The following is a 20,878-nucleotide window of genomic DNA, read 5'->3' as shown; positions in this document are numbered from 1 at the left end:
ATCTCCAATCTGATTTCGTACTAGTACAATTGTAATTGCAGATATCTCTAATTGTCATTCTGACTAGTCGAATTATACTTATCACTAGTCAAAATATAATTAGAGATATCTCTAAATATATTTATGGATAGTCAGAACAAGGTTTAAATGCTAAAACGGCTTGCCATACGCTCTCACTCAGCAGCACAGTGGAGATTTCTCTAGTTATATCGTTTCAGTCGTTTATATGCAGTCAAATATTTCGCCAAACAGTCCTTAGGGATGCGGTGACACGCAGTCAAATATTTCGCCGAACAGATCCGCCACTTTTGGCGCTCATAAACAATCATTAAGCTCTCGTGCTGCAGGAATGAGGAGGTCTGCTGAAGGCGCGCAGCTGGCGTGCTGTGAGGAGTTCTCGTCTTTAATAAACTACGGCAGTTTGCGTTCACTGAACAGTAAGAATGATTAATAAATCCATATGAAACAGCCCCTTAAAAGTCACGTCTCGCTTTCGGTTTCGGGCTTTGGCGCGTTTTGCACTCACACACAAGCGTACCGCGCCAAAGCCCAAGTGTACCGCGCTCAGGCACACCTCTTCCAACTGGGCCAGGGCCGGCCAAGTGAACCGTGCTTGAGCGCGATTCAACGCACTCACACTTCTCAAACGATCCGGGAAACGGGCCTGGGCACGGTACGGATGGCATAGTGTGAGTAGGCCCATAAAGTGGGTCTCAGAATGTAGAAGTCCTGCATTAAATTCCATTGGTCCCCCCCTTGCCGTTTAAAATATGAACAAGTATTTTACTCCAGTATCTTCAATGAAGTTTATGTGGTCGCCTGCTGCTCCCGGCACTTGCGTTTAAGTGGCTTTTCATCTTGTTTTATGTTTGAACGACTAAATGAATAAAAAAGTCTATTTAACTGATTGTATTTTAATTGCATTACAACTTTGACGCTGTATAAGGAACCATATAAAATTGAAAACAGTCACATTAACATGCGCCCTCCAGAAATTTGCATTCACTGAATGAACGTCGCCTCGTAGTTCCATCCCAAAGAGGGAAGAAATCACTTTCCTGAACTCTCGCATTCAATCTGCCCGGTTGGTGGAATGAACTCCCTAACTGCATCAGAACGGCAGAGTCACTCGCTGTCTTCAAGAAACCACTAAAAACCCAACTATTTACTCTCCACTTCACTTCCTAATCTGCAATCGCCTCTCTGGCTCCACCGCTAACTGTACTACAGAAAAAAACAAAACTTATGTTACTAATGTTCTGCATCTTACACTTTACACACCTGAAACTTGCCTACAGCACTTCTTCATTGTTGCTCTTATAGTTGTGTAAATTGCTTCCTTGTCCTCATTTGTAAGTCGCTTTGGATAAAAGCGTCTGCTAAATGACTAAATGTAAATGTAAATGTAAGTTTATCTGTAGGGGAAATAAAACACTAGCTGTGCATATAACCCATTAAACAGTACAGTTTGGTGTTCATCCTCAGAATATACGGTTAAAACCAGAAGTTTACACACACTCTAAAAAAAGGAGCATAACCATTTTCTTTTAAATGTGTGATGGTTAATCATACTAAACGTTTACTATCTTAGGTCCGTTTAAATTATCTAAATGATTTACATTTGCTAAATGCCAGAATATTGAGAGAATTTATTTTTAAGAATTTTTTATTGTTTCTAGACAGTCAAAAGTTTACACACATTTCCTTGGGATTTGTTTAGCTTTGCTTTTAAACTGTATCCGCTTGTTAAGTGTGACGTCACGCGAAGCGGCTTCCGGGTCCAAGCGCTCTATTCAACTGAATGGGGAGACTCATGAAATGGTAATAATAAACGTTTACAAAGCGATTTAATGCTTTCGAAAATCCCGATGGCAGTATATATGTCCATGCCTAATATCCGATGGCCAGAAAGTGATTCGTTTTTTATAAATTGTTCATTTTTTGGTATTTGTTATGCAGCAAGCCCAGAGATTGTTGTGTACACTATGACTTTATATAAAATTAACTTTAATGTGTGATAGGAATAAAACGTGATCATAAACGAATGATTTCTCCACTCAAATGAATGGCGGCTTGGACCCGGAAACAGTATACATACGTCACAAACACGTCACCACTTAACAAGCGGATAACTTTGATCAAATGTTTTGGGTCTCCTTCCACAAGCTCCTACAATAGTTTGCAGGAATTTTGGCCCATTCCTCCTGACAGAATTGGTGTCTGAGTCAGATTTGTAGGCTGTCTTGCTCGTACAAGCTGTTTTAACTCTGCCCACACATTCTCTATAGGATTAAGATCAGGGCTTTGTGATGGCCACTCCAAAACATTCACTCTGTTGTCCTTAAAGCACATTTGAACTAATTTGGCAGTATGCTGAGGGTCATGGTCTGTCTGGAAGAGCCATGTGTGGCCAAGTTGTAATGTCCTGGCTGATGTCTTGAGATGTTGCTTCAGTATTTCTGCATAATGTTCTTTCTTCAAGATGCCATCTATGCTGTGAAGTGGACCAGTCCCTCCTGCAGCAAAACAGCCCCACAACATGATGCTGCCGCCCCCATACTGCACAGTTGGGATGGTGTTTCTAGGCTTGTGTGCTTTCCCCTTTGTCCTCCAAATGTAACGCTGCTCATTATGGCCAAACAGTTCAATCTTAGCTTCATCAGAGCACAGGACATGTCTCCAAACATGAGTCTTTTTCCCAGCGTAATTCAGCAGATTGTAATCTGGCTTTGTTGTTGATTCTGGCTTGTTGATTCTCCATGTTGTCACACAAGGAAGCAGTGTGTTTGAGCTTTTCCTTCAACACTATTCTACAGTTGTGCCTCCAATTAACTCAAATGCTGTCAATCAGCCAATCAGAAACTTCCAAAACCTCGACATCATCATCTGAGCTTTTCCAGAGGCAGAATAATCTTATTGTGTGTAAACTTGACTTTCAAGAAAAGTTATAACTATTTCTCTAAATATCTCTCTCTCATTGTTCTGCTGTTAAGCAGAACAGAAACACATTTGATTATCCTAATTTACCTCAAAGAGAAAACATTTAGTCACATTAACATCTGACTTTTTTTTTTAATGGTTATGTGTCTTTTTATACAGTGGATCTAAACTTCTGCTTTCAACTGTAGACCTTAATGAGTATAATCACAGGTATAGCTGCAGCATTCATTCTCAATGTGTGTTTCTGTGGTGTGTGTGTGTGTTGTGCTGCAGGGTAAAGATCAGTGTTTCTCCATGGCTGCAGCTCTCCCTCGGCCGTGTTTCTCATCTCTGATGTCCGGCAGTTTACGCTCAGAGGATAGACTTCCCCTGAGCCAGACTGAACACACAGCGGCACACATCGCTCAGCAGCTCACACTCCTGGAGCAGGTCAGCCAGCAGAACATTCCTAATGACGTGTTCAAGCTGTCCGCTGGGTCTTAAAGTGTATTAAACGTTGATCAATCAATGTACAATCAATCTCTTTTGCGATTAAATCCTATTCCAATCATGGCAAACTATAAGTGAAAATATTATAAAGGCTTTATTGACATAGCCACGTCAATAAAGGGTTTTTAATATCTTTTCCATGTTTTTCGAGCGGCTTGGACTGACTTTTACTGTTTATTCTGATGAATCCCTCACCCAAAAAACACTTGCACATTAATTAAGCTACCCTTGAGCATATCTTGTTTGATTTTGGATATCTGAATACATATTTGATTTTTTTATTTTTTATTAATTAATTTATTTTTTATAGCAGGACTTTACCGTCAGCCTAACCGAAACCTGTGGGAACATTACAGTTACGCTTTTAAGCCATAATATTATAGACTAAACATGAAGCAAGCATGATTTGATCGTCTGATCAGATTATAAATCATTTTGAAGCTTCAATTTTTTTCTAGTTTTCATATCTGGTGGCGGGTTTTTGGTAGATTTTTATAAACTATGTACATTTATTGGGGCGTCACGGTGGCGCAGTTGGTAGCACGATCACCTCACAGCTAAAAGGTCACTGGTTTGACTCCTGGCTGGGTCAGTTGGTGTTTCTGTGTGGAGTTTGCATGTTCTCTCGTGTTGGTGTGGGTTTCCTCCGGGTGCTCCGGTTTCCCACACAGTCCAAACACATGCGCTATAGGAGAATTGATAAACTAAATTGTGTGTAAATAAGTGTGTATGGGTGTTTTCCAGTATTATGTTGTAGCCGGAGGGGCATCGGCTGTGTAAAACATATGCTGGAATAGTTGGAGGTTCATTCCGCCGGGGTGACCCCTGATTAATAAAGGGACTAAGCTGAAGGAGAGAATGACTGAATTAATCAATCGTTTAGTAACGCTAACGCTGTCGTTTAGTAATCCACCTCTAGATGGAGACACAGGATCAGTGTTGATGTCTTGTCCTGTGTGTGTGTGTGTGTGTGTGTTTGTGTGTGTGTGTGTGTGTGTGTGTGTGTATGAATGAGTGTGTATGAGTATGTGTGTGTGTTTCTCTCTCATCATCTGCTGTTTCTGCAGGAAATCTTTCAGGACTGTCATCCAGTTCACTTCCTGAACTCCAGAGCACAGGGAGTGGCAGAAAACACCGGAAACATTTCCAGGTGAGTTTAAACTCAGGATTTTTGAAGATAAGTTGTATATTTACTGTGTACATATGTGTGTGTGTGTGTGTGTGTGTGTGTGTGTGTGTGTGTGTGTGTGTGTGTGTAATCTCTGTTGCCTCTCTCCTGCAGGTGTGTGTCAGTGGACTCGGGCAGCAGTGGTGTGTGTGTGAGCTGTGTCTCTCCTCTGCAGACGCTCCTCCTTCACTCCGGCTGCGTCTCCACATGGGTCTCTGCTGAACTCGTCATCTGTGACTCTGTCAAGGTGACACACACACACACACACACACACACAAATATTTTTATACATACACACGCAAACACATATACACAAGCATGCACGCACAAACACACGGACATACACACACACACACACACTATTAGACACACACATTCATACACACACACGTAAACACATGAACATGCACACACACACACATATATATACATACATGCGCAAACACACGGACATGCACACACACACGCACACATACATACATACATACAAACACACGTGAACTGGAACATGCACACAAGAACACACACATACATACATGCACACACACACACACATAAACACACTCACAAGCACATAAACATTTACACACACACACACAGAAAGAGAGAAATACAAACACACAGATATGAACGCACACATACAAATGCACATGGGCACACACATAGATGTGCACACATACACACACACACAGATGTACACACAGATGTGTGTTTGTGTGTCTATGTATGTGTGCACGTGGATTTGTGTGTGTGTGTGTGTGTGTGTGTGTGTGTGTGTGTGTGTGTGTGTGTGTGTGTGTGTGTGTATACTGTATGTATTAAACGTATAAAGACCTTTAAGTTTGTTTTTGGTAACACTTCATGCACTGAAGCACGTCTTTAGAAGAGTTGAGCTGTGTGTGTGTGTGTGTGTGTGTGTGTGTGTGTGTGTGTTATAGGCTCAGGCTGCTTTACTCTCTCGGTTTCTAGCCATTGGTAAACACTGCTACGAGACCAGAAACTTCGCCACCGCCATGCAGATCCTGTCGGGCCTGGAGAATGTGATCGTGAGGCAGTTACCGGTCAGAAGACACACACACACACACACACTCTCTCCACTGCATCTGCTGTTCTTCTTCATCTTATCTGCCGGCTCCAGCAGCTCTAATGTTAATTGTGTGTGTGATTAAACACTGACTCCATTCTGCAGCCCATCTACAAGCATGAAAAGGCGGATAATCCACGTTCAGCACAAACACACAGAGCGCTCGTCTGATTGGTGTGAAATGAAATTGCATGATAAATGCTGCTCATAAGCTGTTCATTGGGCTCTTAATTAGTTTTATTGTGTGTACATGTGTGTGTGTGTGTGTGTGTGTGTGTGTGTGTGTGTGTGTGTGTGTGTGTGTGTGTGTGTGTGTGTGTGTGTGTGTGTGTGTGTGTGTGTGTGTGTGTGTGTGTGTGTGTGTGTGAACGGCAGGCATGGAAGCAGCTCCCACTGAAGGTGTGTGAGATTCTGGAGGAGCTCAAGGCTGTGCAGGTCAGACGCTATTTTTGTCATTACTTTTGTTAAATGAGTTCATATATTCGTTTGTTCTTATTGTTAGTATTATTTTTTGTATATTATTACCTTAATATTAAGTTATCATTGGTTATTCTTGTTATTATTTATTGTCAGTATTTTTCATATGTAGTAAGTATAAGTATAGTATGAGTAAGGTGTACCTAATAAAGTGGCCGGTGAATGTATATGCATACACTCATTGGCCACTTTATTAGGTACACCTTACTAGTATCGAGTTGAACGTCCCTTTTGCCTTCAGAACTGCCTTAATCCTTCGTGGCAGAGATTCAACAAGCTACTGGAAATATTCCTCAGGGATTTTGCTCCATATTGTCATGATAGCATCACACAGTTGCTGCAGATTTGTCGGCTGCACATCCATAATGCCAATCTCCCGTTCCACCACATCCCAAAGCTGCTCTATTTGATTGAGTTCTGGTGGCTGTGGAGGCCATTTGAGTACAGTGAACTCATCGTCATGTTCAAGAAACCAGGCAACGTTTCTCCAATCTTCTATTGTCCAGTTTTGGTGAGTCTGTGTGAATTGTAGCCTCAGTTTCCTGTTCTTAGCTGACAGGAGCGGCACCCGGTGTGCTCTTCTGCTGCTGTAGCCCATCCGCCTCAAGGTTGGCCGTGTTGTGTGTTCAGAGATGCTCTTCTGCAGAGCTCGGTTGTAACGAGTGCTTATTTGAGTTACTGTCGCCTTTCTATCAGCTGGAACCAGTCTGGCCATTCTCCTCTGACCTCTGGCCTCAACAAGGCATTTGCACCAACAGAACTGCCGCTCACTGGATATTTCCTCTTTGTCGGAGCATTCTCTGTAAACCCTAGAGATGGTTGTGCGTGAAAATCCCAGTAGATCAGCAGTTTCTGAAATACTCAGAGCAGCCCGTCTGGCACCAACAACCATGCCACGTTCAAAGTCTCTTAAATCCCCTTTCTTCCCCATTCTGATGCTCGCTTTGAACTGCAGCAGATAGTCTTGACCATGTCTACATGCCGAAATGCATTTAGTTGCTGCCACGTGATTGGCTGATTACAAATTTGAGTTACTGTGCCGTTGGGCAGGTGTACCTAATAAAGTGGCCAGTGAGTATATATACAGTAAAGTTATTTACTCTCCTGTGAATCTTTTTTTTGTCAATTATTGTCCAAGTGATTCAGTATTTTTACAGTATCTACTATAATATTTTTTCTTCTGGAGAAAGTCTTATTTGCTTTATTCTGGCTAGTTTCTGCTAATTCTGCGCTCGCTGCCAGTTACGTTAACTTACAGTATGCTCACTATCCTCGGCTCGTTCTTAATTTTGATTCTGTAAAATGTCCAAGAAACCCAGCGCTAATGGACCTCATTAAGACTCCACCTTTATTACAGCTCATGACGGACATTTCTCAAAGAGGGAATAACAAAACTCCTACCTGAGCCGGTGTGTGGGAGCTCGAGTGTCCAGCAAGCTCACCGTTGTGATCGATGACTGTCGCTTGTTTATTAATGCCTGTGACAGCGGTGACGTCATGTTGACAGTGGAGTGATGCTTTTTGATTCGTACTCATAATCAGGTTGTCGTGTCCGTGGTGAAGCTGTATTTCGGGTTTGTAAAGTACACCCATCATAGAGTTATCAGTCGTATATAAACAGACAAAGAACATGTCGTGTCATGTCTGAATACTATTGTCTTGAAGAATATCTAGTCTAATATTATTTACTGTCATCAAACAGCAAAGACAAGAGAAATCAGTTATTAGAGATGAGTTATTAACACTATTATGATTAGAAATGTGTTAAAATACAGTTATTAATACAGTAATAATTGTAATAACACACACAGACACACACACACTCTGAGATGGTGATAACGCTCAGTGTGTGTGTGTGCGCTGCTGTTTCAGGTGTTCCTGAAGAGTGACGCTCTGTGTCTGATGGAGGGCCAGAAGAGCCGCTGTCGGCCGACGCTCCCCGACACACACATCCTGAGCCTACACACACAGCAGACGGAGATCGGAGCCTTCAGCAGGACCAGCGGAGCGCTCAAGTGGAACAAACTCAGGTCACACACACATCAAACATACACACAATATACACACTCACACGCATACACATTATACACATACACAGACATTAAACACACACAGACTCATATAACATTATACACACACATACACACACACACACACATACACTATAAACACACACATTGCACACACACACATTGAACACACACACATTATACACACACTATAAACACATACATACAGATATTACACACATACATTACACACACACACACACATACACACATACATACACATTGTACACAGACACATTACACACACATTATACAAACACATTAAACACACACACACACACACACACATTATAAACACACTAAAACATACTCATTGTACACAAACACACATTATACACACACACATTATACACACACATACACTATAAACACATACAAACAGAAATTACACACATACATTACACACACATTAAACACACACACACACACATACACATTGTACACAGACACATTATACAAACACATTAAACACACACACACACACACACATTATAAACACACTAAAACATACTCATTGTACACAAACACACATTATACACACACACACACACACACACACATTATACACACACATACACTATCGACACACACATTGCACACACACACACACACACACATTATACAAACACATTAAACACACACACACACACACATTATATACACACTAAAAACTCATTGTACACAAACACACATTATACACACTTTAAACACACACACATTATACACACTATAAACACACGCACACACATTATACACACTAATAAAGACATTAAATACACGTCACAGTACACACACACACATGCATGCACACACAGTCATGCAGTGAGCACGCTTATTTTCAGTCTGAGTGAGACTGCACGGGCTTGCATGTGTGTGTGTGTGTGTGTGTTTAATAATTGTCTGCAAGGTTGTGTGTGTGGGTGTATGAGAGAGATGTGTGTGAGTGTGTTTATTGATTGTGTGCACGTTTGTGTGTATGTGTATAAGTGAGAGGTGTGTGTGTGCATGTGTATGTGTGTGTTTAATGGTTGTTTGCAAGTTTGTGTGTGTACTTGTGTGTATGAGAGAAGAGTGTGCGTGAGTGTGCAAGTTCTGTGTGCAAGCAGGGTTATTATCTATAATACAATATAATGTGTGTGTGTATGTGTCTGTGCATGTGTGTGTGTGTGCTGTCCTCTCTTCAGGAATATAGCGCGTGTGGTCAGTCAGGTCCAGGCGTTTCAGGAGCGTGTGTATCCGTATCCTCCAGACTCTGAGCTGCAGTCGTATCTGCGAGCGCGAATCCTCCACTTCGGCCGCTGTGACGTCACACTCCTCGCCTCCGAAAACCACACACACTCCCTCCAGACGAGCGACCGGCACGCGCGCAGGATCCAGGACACACTCCGACGCGTCAAGGCCTCATTTCAGTGAAGCAGAGCTGGACGTGTTTCCATTACGCCTCAGAGCGGACAGTAGGGCTGCACCACACTGGATAAATATGACATCTGCTTGCTTTCCTATGATATCGAGATATGAATATAATTTCAGCAGAGGATTTGAACAGCTTTATTTGGAAACGTTTCATTTATTTAGATAGACTGGGATCTATTTCTACACTACCTGACAAAAGTCTTGTTGTAGGAGCAGCAGATAATAACTCGACATCTAGTTGATGATGTGTAAGAGTGTCAGAAGGTGGATTTCTCTGCTGAATCATCTGTTGATCTGCATCCCAATCATCACAGAAGACCTACTGGAACCAGCATGGACCAAGATTCACACAGAAATCAGTCAAGTTTGGTGAAGGAGACATCATGGTTTGGGGTCATTCAGTATGGAGAGATCTGCAGAGTGGATGATCAACATCAACAGCCTGTGGTATCAAGACATCTGTGCTGCCCATTACATTACAAACCACAGGAGAGGGACAATTCTCCAGCAGGATAGCACTCCTGCTCATACTTCAGCCTCCACATCAAAGCTCCTGAAAGCAGAGAAGCTCAAGCTGCTGCAGGATTGGCCAGCCCAGTCACCAGATATCAACATTATTGAGCATGTCTGGGCTAAGATGAAGGAGGAGGTGTTGAAGATGAATCTTGATGAACTCTGGGATCCTGCTGAAGGCTTTCTTCTTCATTCCAGATGACTTTATTAATCAGTGGTTTGAGTCATGTCAGAGATGTATGGATGCAGTCCTCCAAGCTCATGATGGAGTCAGACACAATATTCATTCTGTCTCCACTGCAGCAGGACTTTATATTCTATACTGGACATTATTTCTGTTCAGTGATGACACTTTAGTCTGAGCAGAGTCAGACCGCACTGTCCTCATCAAATCAGTCAACATCAAGACATGATCAGATTTATTGAGCTCAAATCAGCAAAATCTAGAGGCCTTCACCTTTCATAGAGACACTTCTGACACCAAATCACCAACTAGAAGTCCAGTTAGTATTTGTTGAAACAAGACTTTTGTCAGGTAGTTTATGCAGTGTGTTTGTGTAAATTATAATACATTACAAGCATATAAAAATACAACAAAGCAACGATAAAAGTGAAATAAATAAATTTGTGGAGAGTGTAACAGAATTCAGGGACAATCAAACATGAAACATCATTAGTCCATGTGTCATTCATTCATTCATTCATTTTCTTTTCGGCTTAGTTACTTTATTAATCTGGGGTCGCCACAGCAGAATGAACCGCCAACTTATCCATCACATGTTTTACGCAGCGAATGCCCTTCCAGCCACAACTCATCACTGGGAAACACCCATGCACTCTTATTCACACACATACACTTCAGGCAATTTAGTTGATCAATTCCCCTATAGCGCATGTGTTTGGACTGTGGGGGAAACCGGAGCACTCAGAGGAAACCCACACCAACACAGGGAGAACATGCAAACTCCACACAGAAACACCAACTGTCCCAGTAGGCGCTCGAAATAGAGACCTTCTTGCTGTGAGGTGATTGTGCTACCCACTGCGCCACCGTGCTGCCCCGCATATGTTATTTAAAACTCATAATATTCAACAATGTCTTTATCTTTTTTTAACCTTCAATAAGTGATCTAATCCTGCGCTGTGACTATTGCAGAAGCACACAGTGCAATATCCATGCTCAAACCACATATTGTGCAGCCCTATTGGACATATTTCAAATTTGCACATGCACAATGAGTATTTTGCCAAAAACCCATTTATTGCAGTAATAAGTAATATGAGGTGGTTTGTAGCGCAATTTAAAAAAGCAAAATCCCAATGCCAATGTTTATTATTTATGCTAATTTTATTTAATTTTTTGCTTTAAAGTTGTCATGAACCAGAAGTTAACTTTTATTACTGTGTTATTCTGCAATAACGACCGACTGGATGTACATTATCCTGATTATTACATGGCTACAAATCAGACACAACACATGAGTGAGTTACTAGCTCTAAAGCTTGCTGAAAGCGTCTGGATGCAGCTACACTCTACTAATTATCTGTTATTATTATTCATTAATTTTCTTTACAGCTCAGTCCCTCATTAGGGGTCACCACAGCGTAATGAATCATTATCTTATTCTGCATATGTTTTATGCAGCGGATGCTCTTCCAGCTGCAACCCAACACTGGGAAACACCCATAGACGCTTGCTTTCACATACATGCACTACGACCAGTTTAGTTCATCAATTCCCCTATAGCACATGTGTTTGATCTGTGGGGGAAACCAGAGCACCCGGAGGAAACCCACGCCAACACTGGGTTGAACATGCAAACTCCACACAGAAACGCCAAGTGGGCCAGCCGAGACTCGAACCAGCGACCTTCTTGCTGTGAGGTGATCGTCCTACCTACTGCACCACCGTGACGCCCTATTATTATTATTATCATTATTGAGCCACAAGTTGGCGCCAAACAGTTGAAAACACAGTGGCAAGTAAGCACATATATTTGGGATGCAAGCACAATCGCCTCACAGCATGAAGGTTGCTGGTTCGAGCCTCGGCCGGCCCACTTGGCGTTTCTGTGTGGAGTTTGCATGTTCTCCCTGTGTTGGCATGGGTTTCCTCTGGTGCTTCGGTCCCCCCTCAAGGTCCAAACACATGCGCTATAGGGGAATTGGGAGAACTAAATTGGCCATAGTGTGTGTGTGTGTGTGTGTGTGTTGTGGCTAGAAGTGCATTCATTCATTTATTTTCTTGTCGGCTTAGTCCCTTTTATTAATCCAAGGTCGCCACAGCGGAATGAACCGCCAACTTATCCAGCACATTTTTACACAGCGGATGCCCTTCTAGCCGCAACCCATCTCTGGGAAACATCCAAACACACACTCATTCACACTCATACACTACGGACAATTTAGCCTACCTAATTCACCTCTACCGCATGTGTCTGGACTGTGGGGGAAACCGGAGCACCCGGAGAAAACCCACGCAAACGCAGGGAACATGCAAACTCCACACAGAAACGCCAACTGAGCCGAGGCTAGAACCAGCAACCTTCTTGCTGTGAGGCGACAGCACTACCTACTGCGCCACTGCGTCGCCATCGGAACTGCATTCACTGTGTAAAATATATGCTGGATAAGTTGGCGGTTCATTCCGCTGTGGCGACCCCAGATTAATAAAGGGACCAAGCCGAAAAGAAAATAAATGTATAAATTTGGGATGCACAATACCGATATCGGCTCATCAATGCTTTTGTTATTAATAGTCAAGATGATTGGTAATAATAACCTGTGTTATTAGTTGTTATGGGTGAATAACTTATCTTGGTATGTCATGATGGGCACACCAGCATCAAGTATTCCCAAGTGCCATGTAATAACATTTAAACGCCATCCTTTTGCACGTTATGTAATCGACACTTAGGGAATATCACTGAAGTTTTGCACACATTTGTAATGTAAACGTGACTACAGATGAATGCCAAAACATGAGCTGGAGTTCTGACCCAGAAAACATCATCATTACCCACAGAACCTTACACTGGTCATTCAGAAAACATGCTTATTTACTTCAGTATAACATGAGGACAGCTTACACAACAGAGGATTTACGACAGCTGCACCACCAAATAATACAGCCTGGTTATTTGTAGATCTTTATATTCATACATTTTAGGTGAGATTTAATTCAGGGCTGTGGAATAATGCATCGTAAACTCCTCTGGAAAATAGAAATCAGTAATATACTGTTAAAAATAGAAACTCTGCATATTTCTACACTGCATTAGAGAATTCTGTCATACCTTTGCATACATTTTATTGTTTAACTCATTGCATTTGCTCCTCTACAGGGACTTTATTTCTGTGTTTTTAATACACAATAATATACACATTTCTTATTAGAACTGCATCAAACTCACTGTTAAAACTCTTCTCATAAAATAAAAAATGTCTAATGATATAATCGATTGTCATTCACGACTAATTTAAGGAAATTCCTGGTTTTTTAGCAGATTTTCTGGGGTTTTCTTAACTTAAAGTGTTTGTTGGAACGTAACTTTTATATATAAATAAACAAGTGCTGCAAGATTAATCACATTTAAAATACACTTCTGTATTTGCATAATGTGTGTGTGTGTGTGTGTGTGTATATATATATATATATATATATATATATATATATATATATATATATATAGTTGAAGTCAGAATTATTCGCCCCCTTTTGATTTTTTTTCCTTTTTTAAATATTTCCCAAATAGTGTTTAATAGAGCAAGGAAATTTTCACAGTATCTCTGATAATATTTTTTCTTCTGGAGAAAATCCTATTTGTTTTATTTTGGGAAGAATAAAAGCAGTTTTAAAGCCATTTTTGGGACAAAATTATTAGCCCCTTTAAGCTAATTTTTTTTTTTTTTGATAGTCTACAGAACAAACCATCCTTATACAATAACTTGTCTAATTACCCTAACCTGCCTAATTACCCTAATTACCCTAGTGAAGCCTTCTAATGTCACTTTAAGCTGTATAGAAGTGTCTTGAAAAAAATCAAGCAAAGTATTATTTACTGTCATCATGACAAAGAGAAAGTAAATCAGTTATTAGAAATAAGTTATTAAAACTATTATGATTAGAAATGTACTGAAACAATCTTCCCTCCATTAAACAGAAATTGGGGAAAAAATAAAGAGGGGGGCTAATAATTCTGACCTCAACTGTGCATATATATATATATATATATATATATATATATATATATATATATATATATATATATATATATATATATGAACTCAGGCTCATTCTGAAAACGTACCCCTAAATACATTTCTGGAGAGCACCATGTGTACATCCCAGGAGCTACGTTTTTTGCAGTTTTCGTGAATCCACCAGAGGCCGCTGTCGATTGATTGACCAATTGACTGACCCATCCTCCTCCTTCCCTAAACCCAACCAACAGTGTTTTCAAAAGCAACCCAGAAAAAGAAAAGCCCTCGTCTGATTTTGACCACGTTTTCAGATTTTACCTCATTCTCACCCTGTTATTCACTTGTTTATTTTATTTATTGGCTTCTGTTTTTGTTTTATCTGCTTTCTGGAACTGATCTTCATCCGACTTTCTGTCTCAAGTCCACCAACGTAGGCAGCGAGCCACTGGACAAACTGGTAACAGTGGGAAAGCCATACGGAAGTAAGCGATCAGCTGGTTGGTGTAAAAAGAAATGCCGTTATACCGCCCCGTAGCATTCATTTAAAAGACGAAATGCAGCCATATGTACGTCTGGCTACATAATTCACGATCTCCAAAAAAGTTTACTGGGCTACGTTTGCAGAATGAGCCTGTGTTGAAAAATAAGTAGAAAATACAAAAAAAAAAATTCTAAACCAAAATATTTACAAATATATTAATATATAATAATTATAAGATACCAATCTTTAATTTAAAAATATAAACATTTTCTCATATATATATATATATATATATATATATATATATATATATATATATATATATATATATATATATGTGTGTGTGTGTGTGTGTGTGTGTGTGTGTGTGTGTTTGAATGTACATACAAATTAAATGTGCACAGTACACATGTGAAACTGTATGTAAATTGAAGCTTTTACTTTGGATGTGACTAATCAAGATGAATCTTTTGACAGCACAAAAATAAACATAAAGAAATGTATGTAAATATAAGCTGATCTTTTTTCAGGTTTTAATCTATAAAACGTATATTTTAGACTAAATAACGGTTTGTTTCGATGTTTCTACTGAGAGCACATTTTAGGAACTTTAATATAATTCAGTAAAATTGTCCTTGTGTTTATACGCCTTTAAACTGCTTTAGAGCTCATTAAGTGTATTTTATACATGGAAAATGCAGAAACCACTATATTCACTGACCTTTGTGTGCTTTGACTTTATTTGTATGATCATTGTGTATTCATTTAACATTTCAGAAATCTCATGATCACTATTTTGCCAAAATAAATCAATGCAATACTGTACAGTTGTGCATAATACATGTGTGATTAAAACAGATCTGCTTCTGACAAGTGAACTGAATGTGAATACATTAATTTGCAATATCACAGACAGAATCGTGCATATTACAATTATTTAACAATGCAATTATGCAAAATGACCCAACACCAAACATGAAACTTTATTAGTATTTTTGTAATGGCGTCATCCCTGAAAAATAATTAGCAATAAAAAAATAGGGAAATAATAACTTGTCATTGAAGTGAATTTGTCATTATATCCATTTAAACCACTCTAGAGCTCATCAATTATATTTTATATGTGGAAAACTTCTCATTTCAATGCAGAAAACACTATTCACTGACCTTTGTATGTTTTAATGTCATAAAACTATTAATTTAATGTTTCAGAAGTTGAAATCTCATGATCAATATTATACAAAAATAAATAGATTCATAATGAATGTGATGAAAACAGATCTGCTTCTGACATGTCAATGCATTAATTAGCAATATCACAGTCTGGATCATATTTAATACACTATAAAACAATTATACAAAATTACTTTTTGCAAGGGAACCATCCCTTAAAAATAATTGTAAATAATCTGGGGGAAAAGGAAAATAATACGTTTAATAGTCATTTTTTCATTGTGTTTATATCCCTTTAAACAGCTTTAGAGCTAATCAGCTGTATTTTATAGGAGAACTTCTTATTTTAATGCAGAAACCACTATATTCACTGACCTTTGTGTGCTTTGATTTTATTTGTATGATCATTGTGTATTCATTTAACATTTCAGAAATCTCATGATCACAACTTTGCCAAAATAAATCAATGCAATACTGTACAGTTGTGCATACTACATGTGTGATTAAAATAGATCTGCTTCTGACATGTGAACTGAATGTGAATACATTAATTTGCAATATCACAGACAGAATTGTGCATATTTCATTTATTTAATAATGCACAAACAATTATACAAAATGACTTAAAACTTTTTGGCTATTTTTTAATAGAAACATCCCTTAAAAATAATTGTAAATAATCTGGGGAGAAAATGGAGAAATAATAACTTTAATATTGGACATTTTAAACTGCTTTAGAGATCATCAGTTGTATTGAGTACAAGAAAAACTTCTAATTTCAATGCATAAAACGCTATATTCACTTACCTTTGTAAGTTTTTAATGTAATAAAACAATTTAATTTAATGTTTCAGAAGTGGAAATCTCATAATTAATAATATGCAAAAACAAATGTTCATAATAAAGCTGTAATCAAAACAGATCTGCTTCTGACATGTGAACTGAATATGAATACATTAGCAATATCACAGTCTGAATCATTAATAAAACAGTAATACATAATGACATGAAACTTTTGCATTGGAAACATCCCTTAAAAACAATCGCGAATAATCTGGGGAAAACATTAGGAACTAATCATTAGTAACTTTATCATTGTGTTTATATCCCTTTAATCTGCTTTAGTTGTGTTTAATACAAGGAAAACTTCTCATCTCAGTGCAGAAAACACTATATTAACTGACTCTGTTTTTTTACATGTGCTAAACAGGTAAATATATGGACTTACACGAGCAGCTCTAGTTAATCGGGGAGATTAGTGTGTGTTTTCAGAGTGTTTGATAAGTTATCGTAACCCAGTGACTTAAAGCGCGTTTGTCGGTTTCATGCGGGGACGAGGAAACGCGCGCCCCCGGAGGCTCAGCGGCGCGCTGCGGGTCCTCGTCATTGTTCAGCCCCGGATCAAAGCGCTCTGATAAAGGCTGTAATTGCGCCTGAAAGACTCGAGTCTGTGCTGTATAGATCAGTGATAAAGGAAACAGTCAACATGGCTTTATCAGCATTGTCCAGCTAAACGATCCTTTCAAAGGCGCGTCTCTCATTCACAGACATGCAGATAAGAGCTTCACTTCTCATTTATCAGCAGACTTATTCAATCACAGCCTCTGTTTCATCACCAAAACTCACATCAGCATACAATCAAACCAGGAGACTTGTAGCGCGGGTCGTCATTATTACTTCCACAAGAGACCTCTCGGCTTCTTCTGATATGACGCTTCTTCCCTTGAAGTGAAAAAGGCTTATATGAGCACTAAAAACGCTGATGAATGAAAATAACCCAACGTTGGGTTACAATACTTTTATTTGCATTCATTCCATTAAATTTAAATGAGACTTTTTTATTTTTTTTAATGTTTTTTTTAAAGCCAACAATTTCTAAATAAATTTAAAGTACACCTTTTAACCCAACAGATGGGTTTGCCTGCATTTGGCTTAATGTTGGGTTATTATATATATATATATTTTTTAGTGAAGTAATACAAAAACGTACAGTAAGATTGTGTTAACCAGCCTTTACAAAACAAAAGATAGGTTAAACTGATATTAAAGTGACTAAACACTCATGGTTTAAACGAACTTTCGTTTTAAAATAATCTGTTCTGTTGTTGTTTAACCCAATGTTGGGTCAAAAATGGATAAATCTAATTGTGTTGTTTTTCAATTACAATTAAATGACACTTTTTGACCCAACAGGCTGTGTCTGTCCATAATTGACTCAACGTCGGGTTATTCTATTTATTTCTTCAATTAAATTTGCACTTGTAAATTACACCAACATTGGGTTACAGCAACCCTTGATGAACCATTTAGAGGAAAAGTTAGTTAAAGTACAGTTAGTTAGAATTAAAATAGAGTTAGTTAAAATAAAGACTAATATTAAAGTGACTAAACTCAGACCCATACATGAAAGATAAACTTTCGTTAATTAAATGATGGGTTGTTTTAACCCAGTGGTTTGCCCATATTTGACACGGCTTTGAGTTAAAACATCCACCAATTTTTTTGAATGAACGTGTATTTTTGAAAGGTTAATTTTCTGTTCAATTCAATTAAACTTTTAACCCGGCATGTTGTGTCTGTCCATGTTTGACTCGACGTCGGGTTATTCTATTTATTTCTTCAATTAAATTTAGCCTAAATTACACTTTTTAGCCCGCCAGCTGAGTTTGTCCATATTTGACCCAATGTTAGGTTACAACAACCCAGAATAAGTACAAATAATTGAGTGCAAAAATGTTTATTTTAATAAAACCAGGTGTGTTGTATTACATAATCATTATATCCTTTGTAAAAAAAAAAAAAAAAAAGGTTAAAATAATCTCTAAATAAAGACTATAGTGTTGAAGTGACTAAACTTACACTCATACTGGTTAAAATCTTTCGTTTTGTATTGATGGGTTGTTTTAACCCAACAGTTTACCCATATTTGACACGACCTAAGTTAAAAAGTGGTAAAACTACAATATTAAAGTGACTAAGCTTGGACTCTTGTTTAAAATAAACTTTTCTAAAATATATATATATATATATATATATATATATATATATATATATATATATATATATATATATATATATATATATATATATATATTTTTTTTTTTTTTTTGTTTCTATCTTGTTCTATCTTTTGTTTACCCCCTATGGTGGGTCAAAAATTAAAAACTAATCATTGTGTTATTTTTCTATTAAATTTAAATTAAACTTTTTGACCCAACATATTGTCTTTGACTCTTGTTTTCTTTCTCTTCAATTAAAGTTAGCATAAACTCCATTTATTAATCCACCGGTTGAGTTTGTTCATATTTGACGCAAACTAATACCCATACTTGGTAAAAATGAACTTCTATATTAATAGGTTGTTTTAACCCAACAATCTACCCATTTTTTACACGACTTTTGAGTTAAACAGTGGTAAAACTTCAATATTAAAACTTACACTCATACTTGGTTAAAATAAACTTTTGTTCTAAAAAAAATGTTGTTATATTTATTGTTTGACCCAATGCTGGATCAAAAATTTAAAACTAATCATTGTGTTATTTTTCAATTACATTTAAATCACACTTTCAGAATGAAAGTGTATTTTTAAGCTTTTTTTTCTTCTTTAATTTAAAATTTTGACCCAACATGTTATGCCATTGACTTCGAGTAACTTTAATTCACAGGTTGAGTTTGTTCACATTGGACCCAAACTTTGACCCATACTTGGTAAAAATAAACTTTCGTTCTGTACTGTTGGGTTGTTCTAAGCCAACGTTTTGCGCATATTTGACACGACGTTGAGTTAAAACAACCCAGCGTTTTTATTTTAGAATAAATGTGTTTTTTCATTCAATTTTGTGGTCAATTTTCAAACTTAAAATTAAACTTGTTAACCCAACATGTTGTCCGTCCATATTTGAGCCAATGCTGGATTATAGCAACCCAGCGTTTTTATCAATTTATTTTTGAGTGTGCAAAACAATCAAAAAGATTTTGTTTAATAAAATGAGTTGTGTATTAACAAACAAACACAAAACAAATGTCATCCTTTATGATAAAGTGCCTCACTGTAAAAAGAGAGAACATGATCAATTAGTCCTGACAGCATATGCTTTTAGGTCAAAGCCTAAAAGCTGTTAGCTTTTTAGGGCTTAATTTAATAAGTCACTCGAGCTGTTTTAAGTCAAATTAACATCATATAAGTTCAATGAACTCATAAGAATAATTTGATTCAGCCTATAATTTAAGGCAACCAGGATTGTTTACAGTGCAGCTAAAATAAGACAGTAATCACGTGACTAAATCCACTTGGTCAAATAAACTTTCTCTGCAAAATAAAATTAAAATGCTGGGTTGTTTTAACCCAGGGTAAATCTATTTAGAAAACTAAACCAACTCTGTCCATTTATTTAAAATTTGTTTAAATAACCCCCATCAATGTATAAGCTACATAAACACGAGTATTAAAGCGAGTGAACGTAAAAGATAAACTTTAGATTAGCCTACTTCAACATAAGCAAATCATTTGAGAACATTTAATCAGAGACCATTATCAAATAAATAGCTCGATGTCTGCAAATGGTTTAGGCTTTAGTCCGTGGATCAGGCCTATAAGCTCGTCCGGGTGTGAATTAGCATCTGAACTGCAGCTCAATCAAAGTTAATTGTGTTGCTACTGTAATCCCTTTGATCCGCGATGTTTGCCGACTGTAGCAAACGCCGCAGTGATGGACGGTGGCGCCAGAGGCTCAACAGGCCGCCAGCATGTGTTAATACAGCACCATTTGAACTGCTCATATTATCACCTGTGTTTGACTGGAGACAGTATACTGAAACACAGATACAGATCAGAAACTGCAGAGCGATTCAAAGCATTGAGAACT

General features: G+C 38.1%; 1 protein-coding gene across 11 annotated transcripts in view; it reads left to right on the top strand.

Moving 5' to 3' along the window:
* Positions 1 to 10,821, top strand: part of kndc1 (kinase non-catalytic C-lobe domain containing 1) — a 68,510-nt gene extending 57,689 nt beyond the window's left edge. For 7 of the 11 annotated variants that reach the window (XM_087279862.1, XM_087279861.1, XM_087279860.1 and 4 more), the window contains 7 exons: positions 3,214 to 3,369; positions 4,497 to 4,579; positions 4,712 to 4,844; positions 5,536 to 5,658; positions 6,057 to 6,116; positions 8,031 to 8,188; positions 9,412 to 10,821. In XM_087279862.1, the coding sequence (XP_087135988.1) occupies positions 3,214 to 3,369; positions 4,497 to 4,579; positions 4,712 to 4,844; positions 5,536 to 5,658; positions 6,057 to 6,116; positions 8,031 to 8,188; positions 9,412 to 9,640 (942 nt within the window). In that variant the 3' untranslated portion in view covers positions 9,641 to 10,821. The remainder of the gene's footprint in view (positions 1 to 3,213; positions 3,370 to 4,496; positions 4,580 to 4,711; positions 4,845 to 5,535; positions 5,659 to 6,056; positions 6,117 to 8,030; positions 8,189 to 9,411) is intronic. The other 4 variants (XR_015506525.1, XR_015506526.1, XR_015506524.1 and 1 more) reach the window with 1 other exon arrangement.
* The last annotated feature ends 10,057 nt before the right edge of the window (positions 10,822 to 20,878 follow it).

This window comes from Danio rerio, chromosome 13 (genome assembly GCF_052040795.2).
Source record: "Danio rerio strain M-AB ecotype USA chromosome 13, GRCz13ab, whole genome shotgun sequence".
Taxonomy (NCBI): domain Eukaryota; kingdom Metazoa; phylum Chordata; class Actinopteri; order Cypriniformes; family Danionidae; genus Danio; species Danio rerio.
The sequence above is the reverse complement of the archived record's forward strand: the minus strand, read 5'-3'. Positions and strand labels throughout refer to the sequence as shown.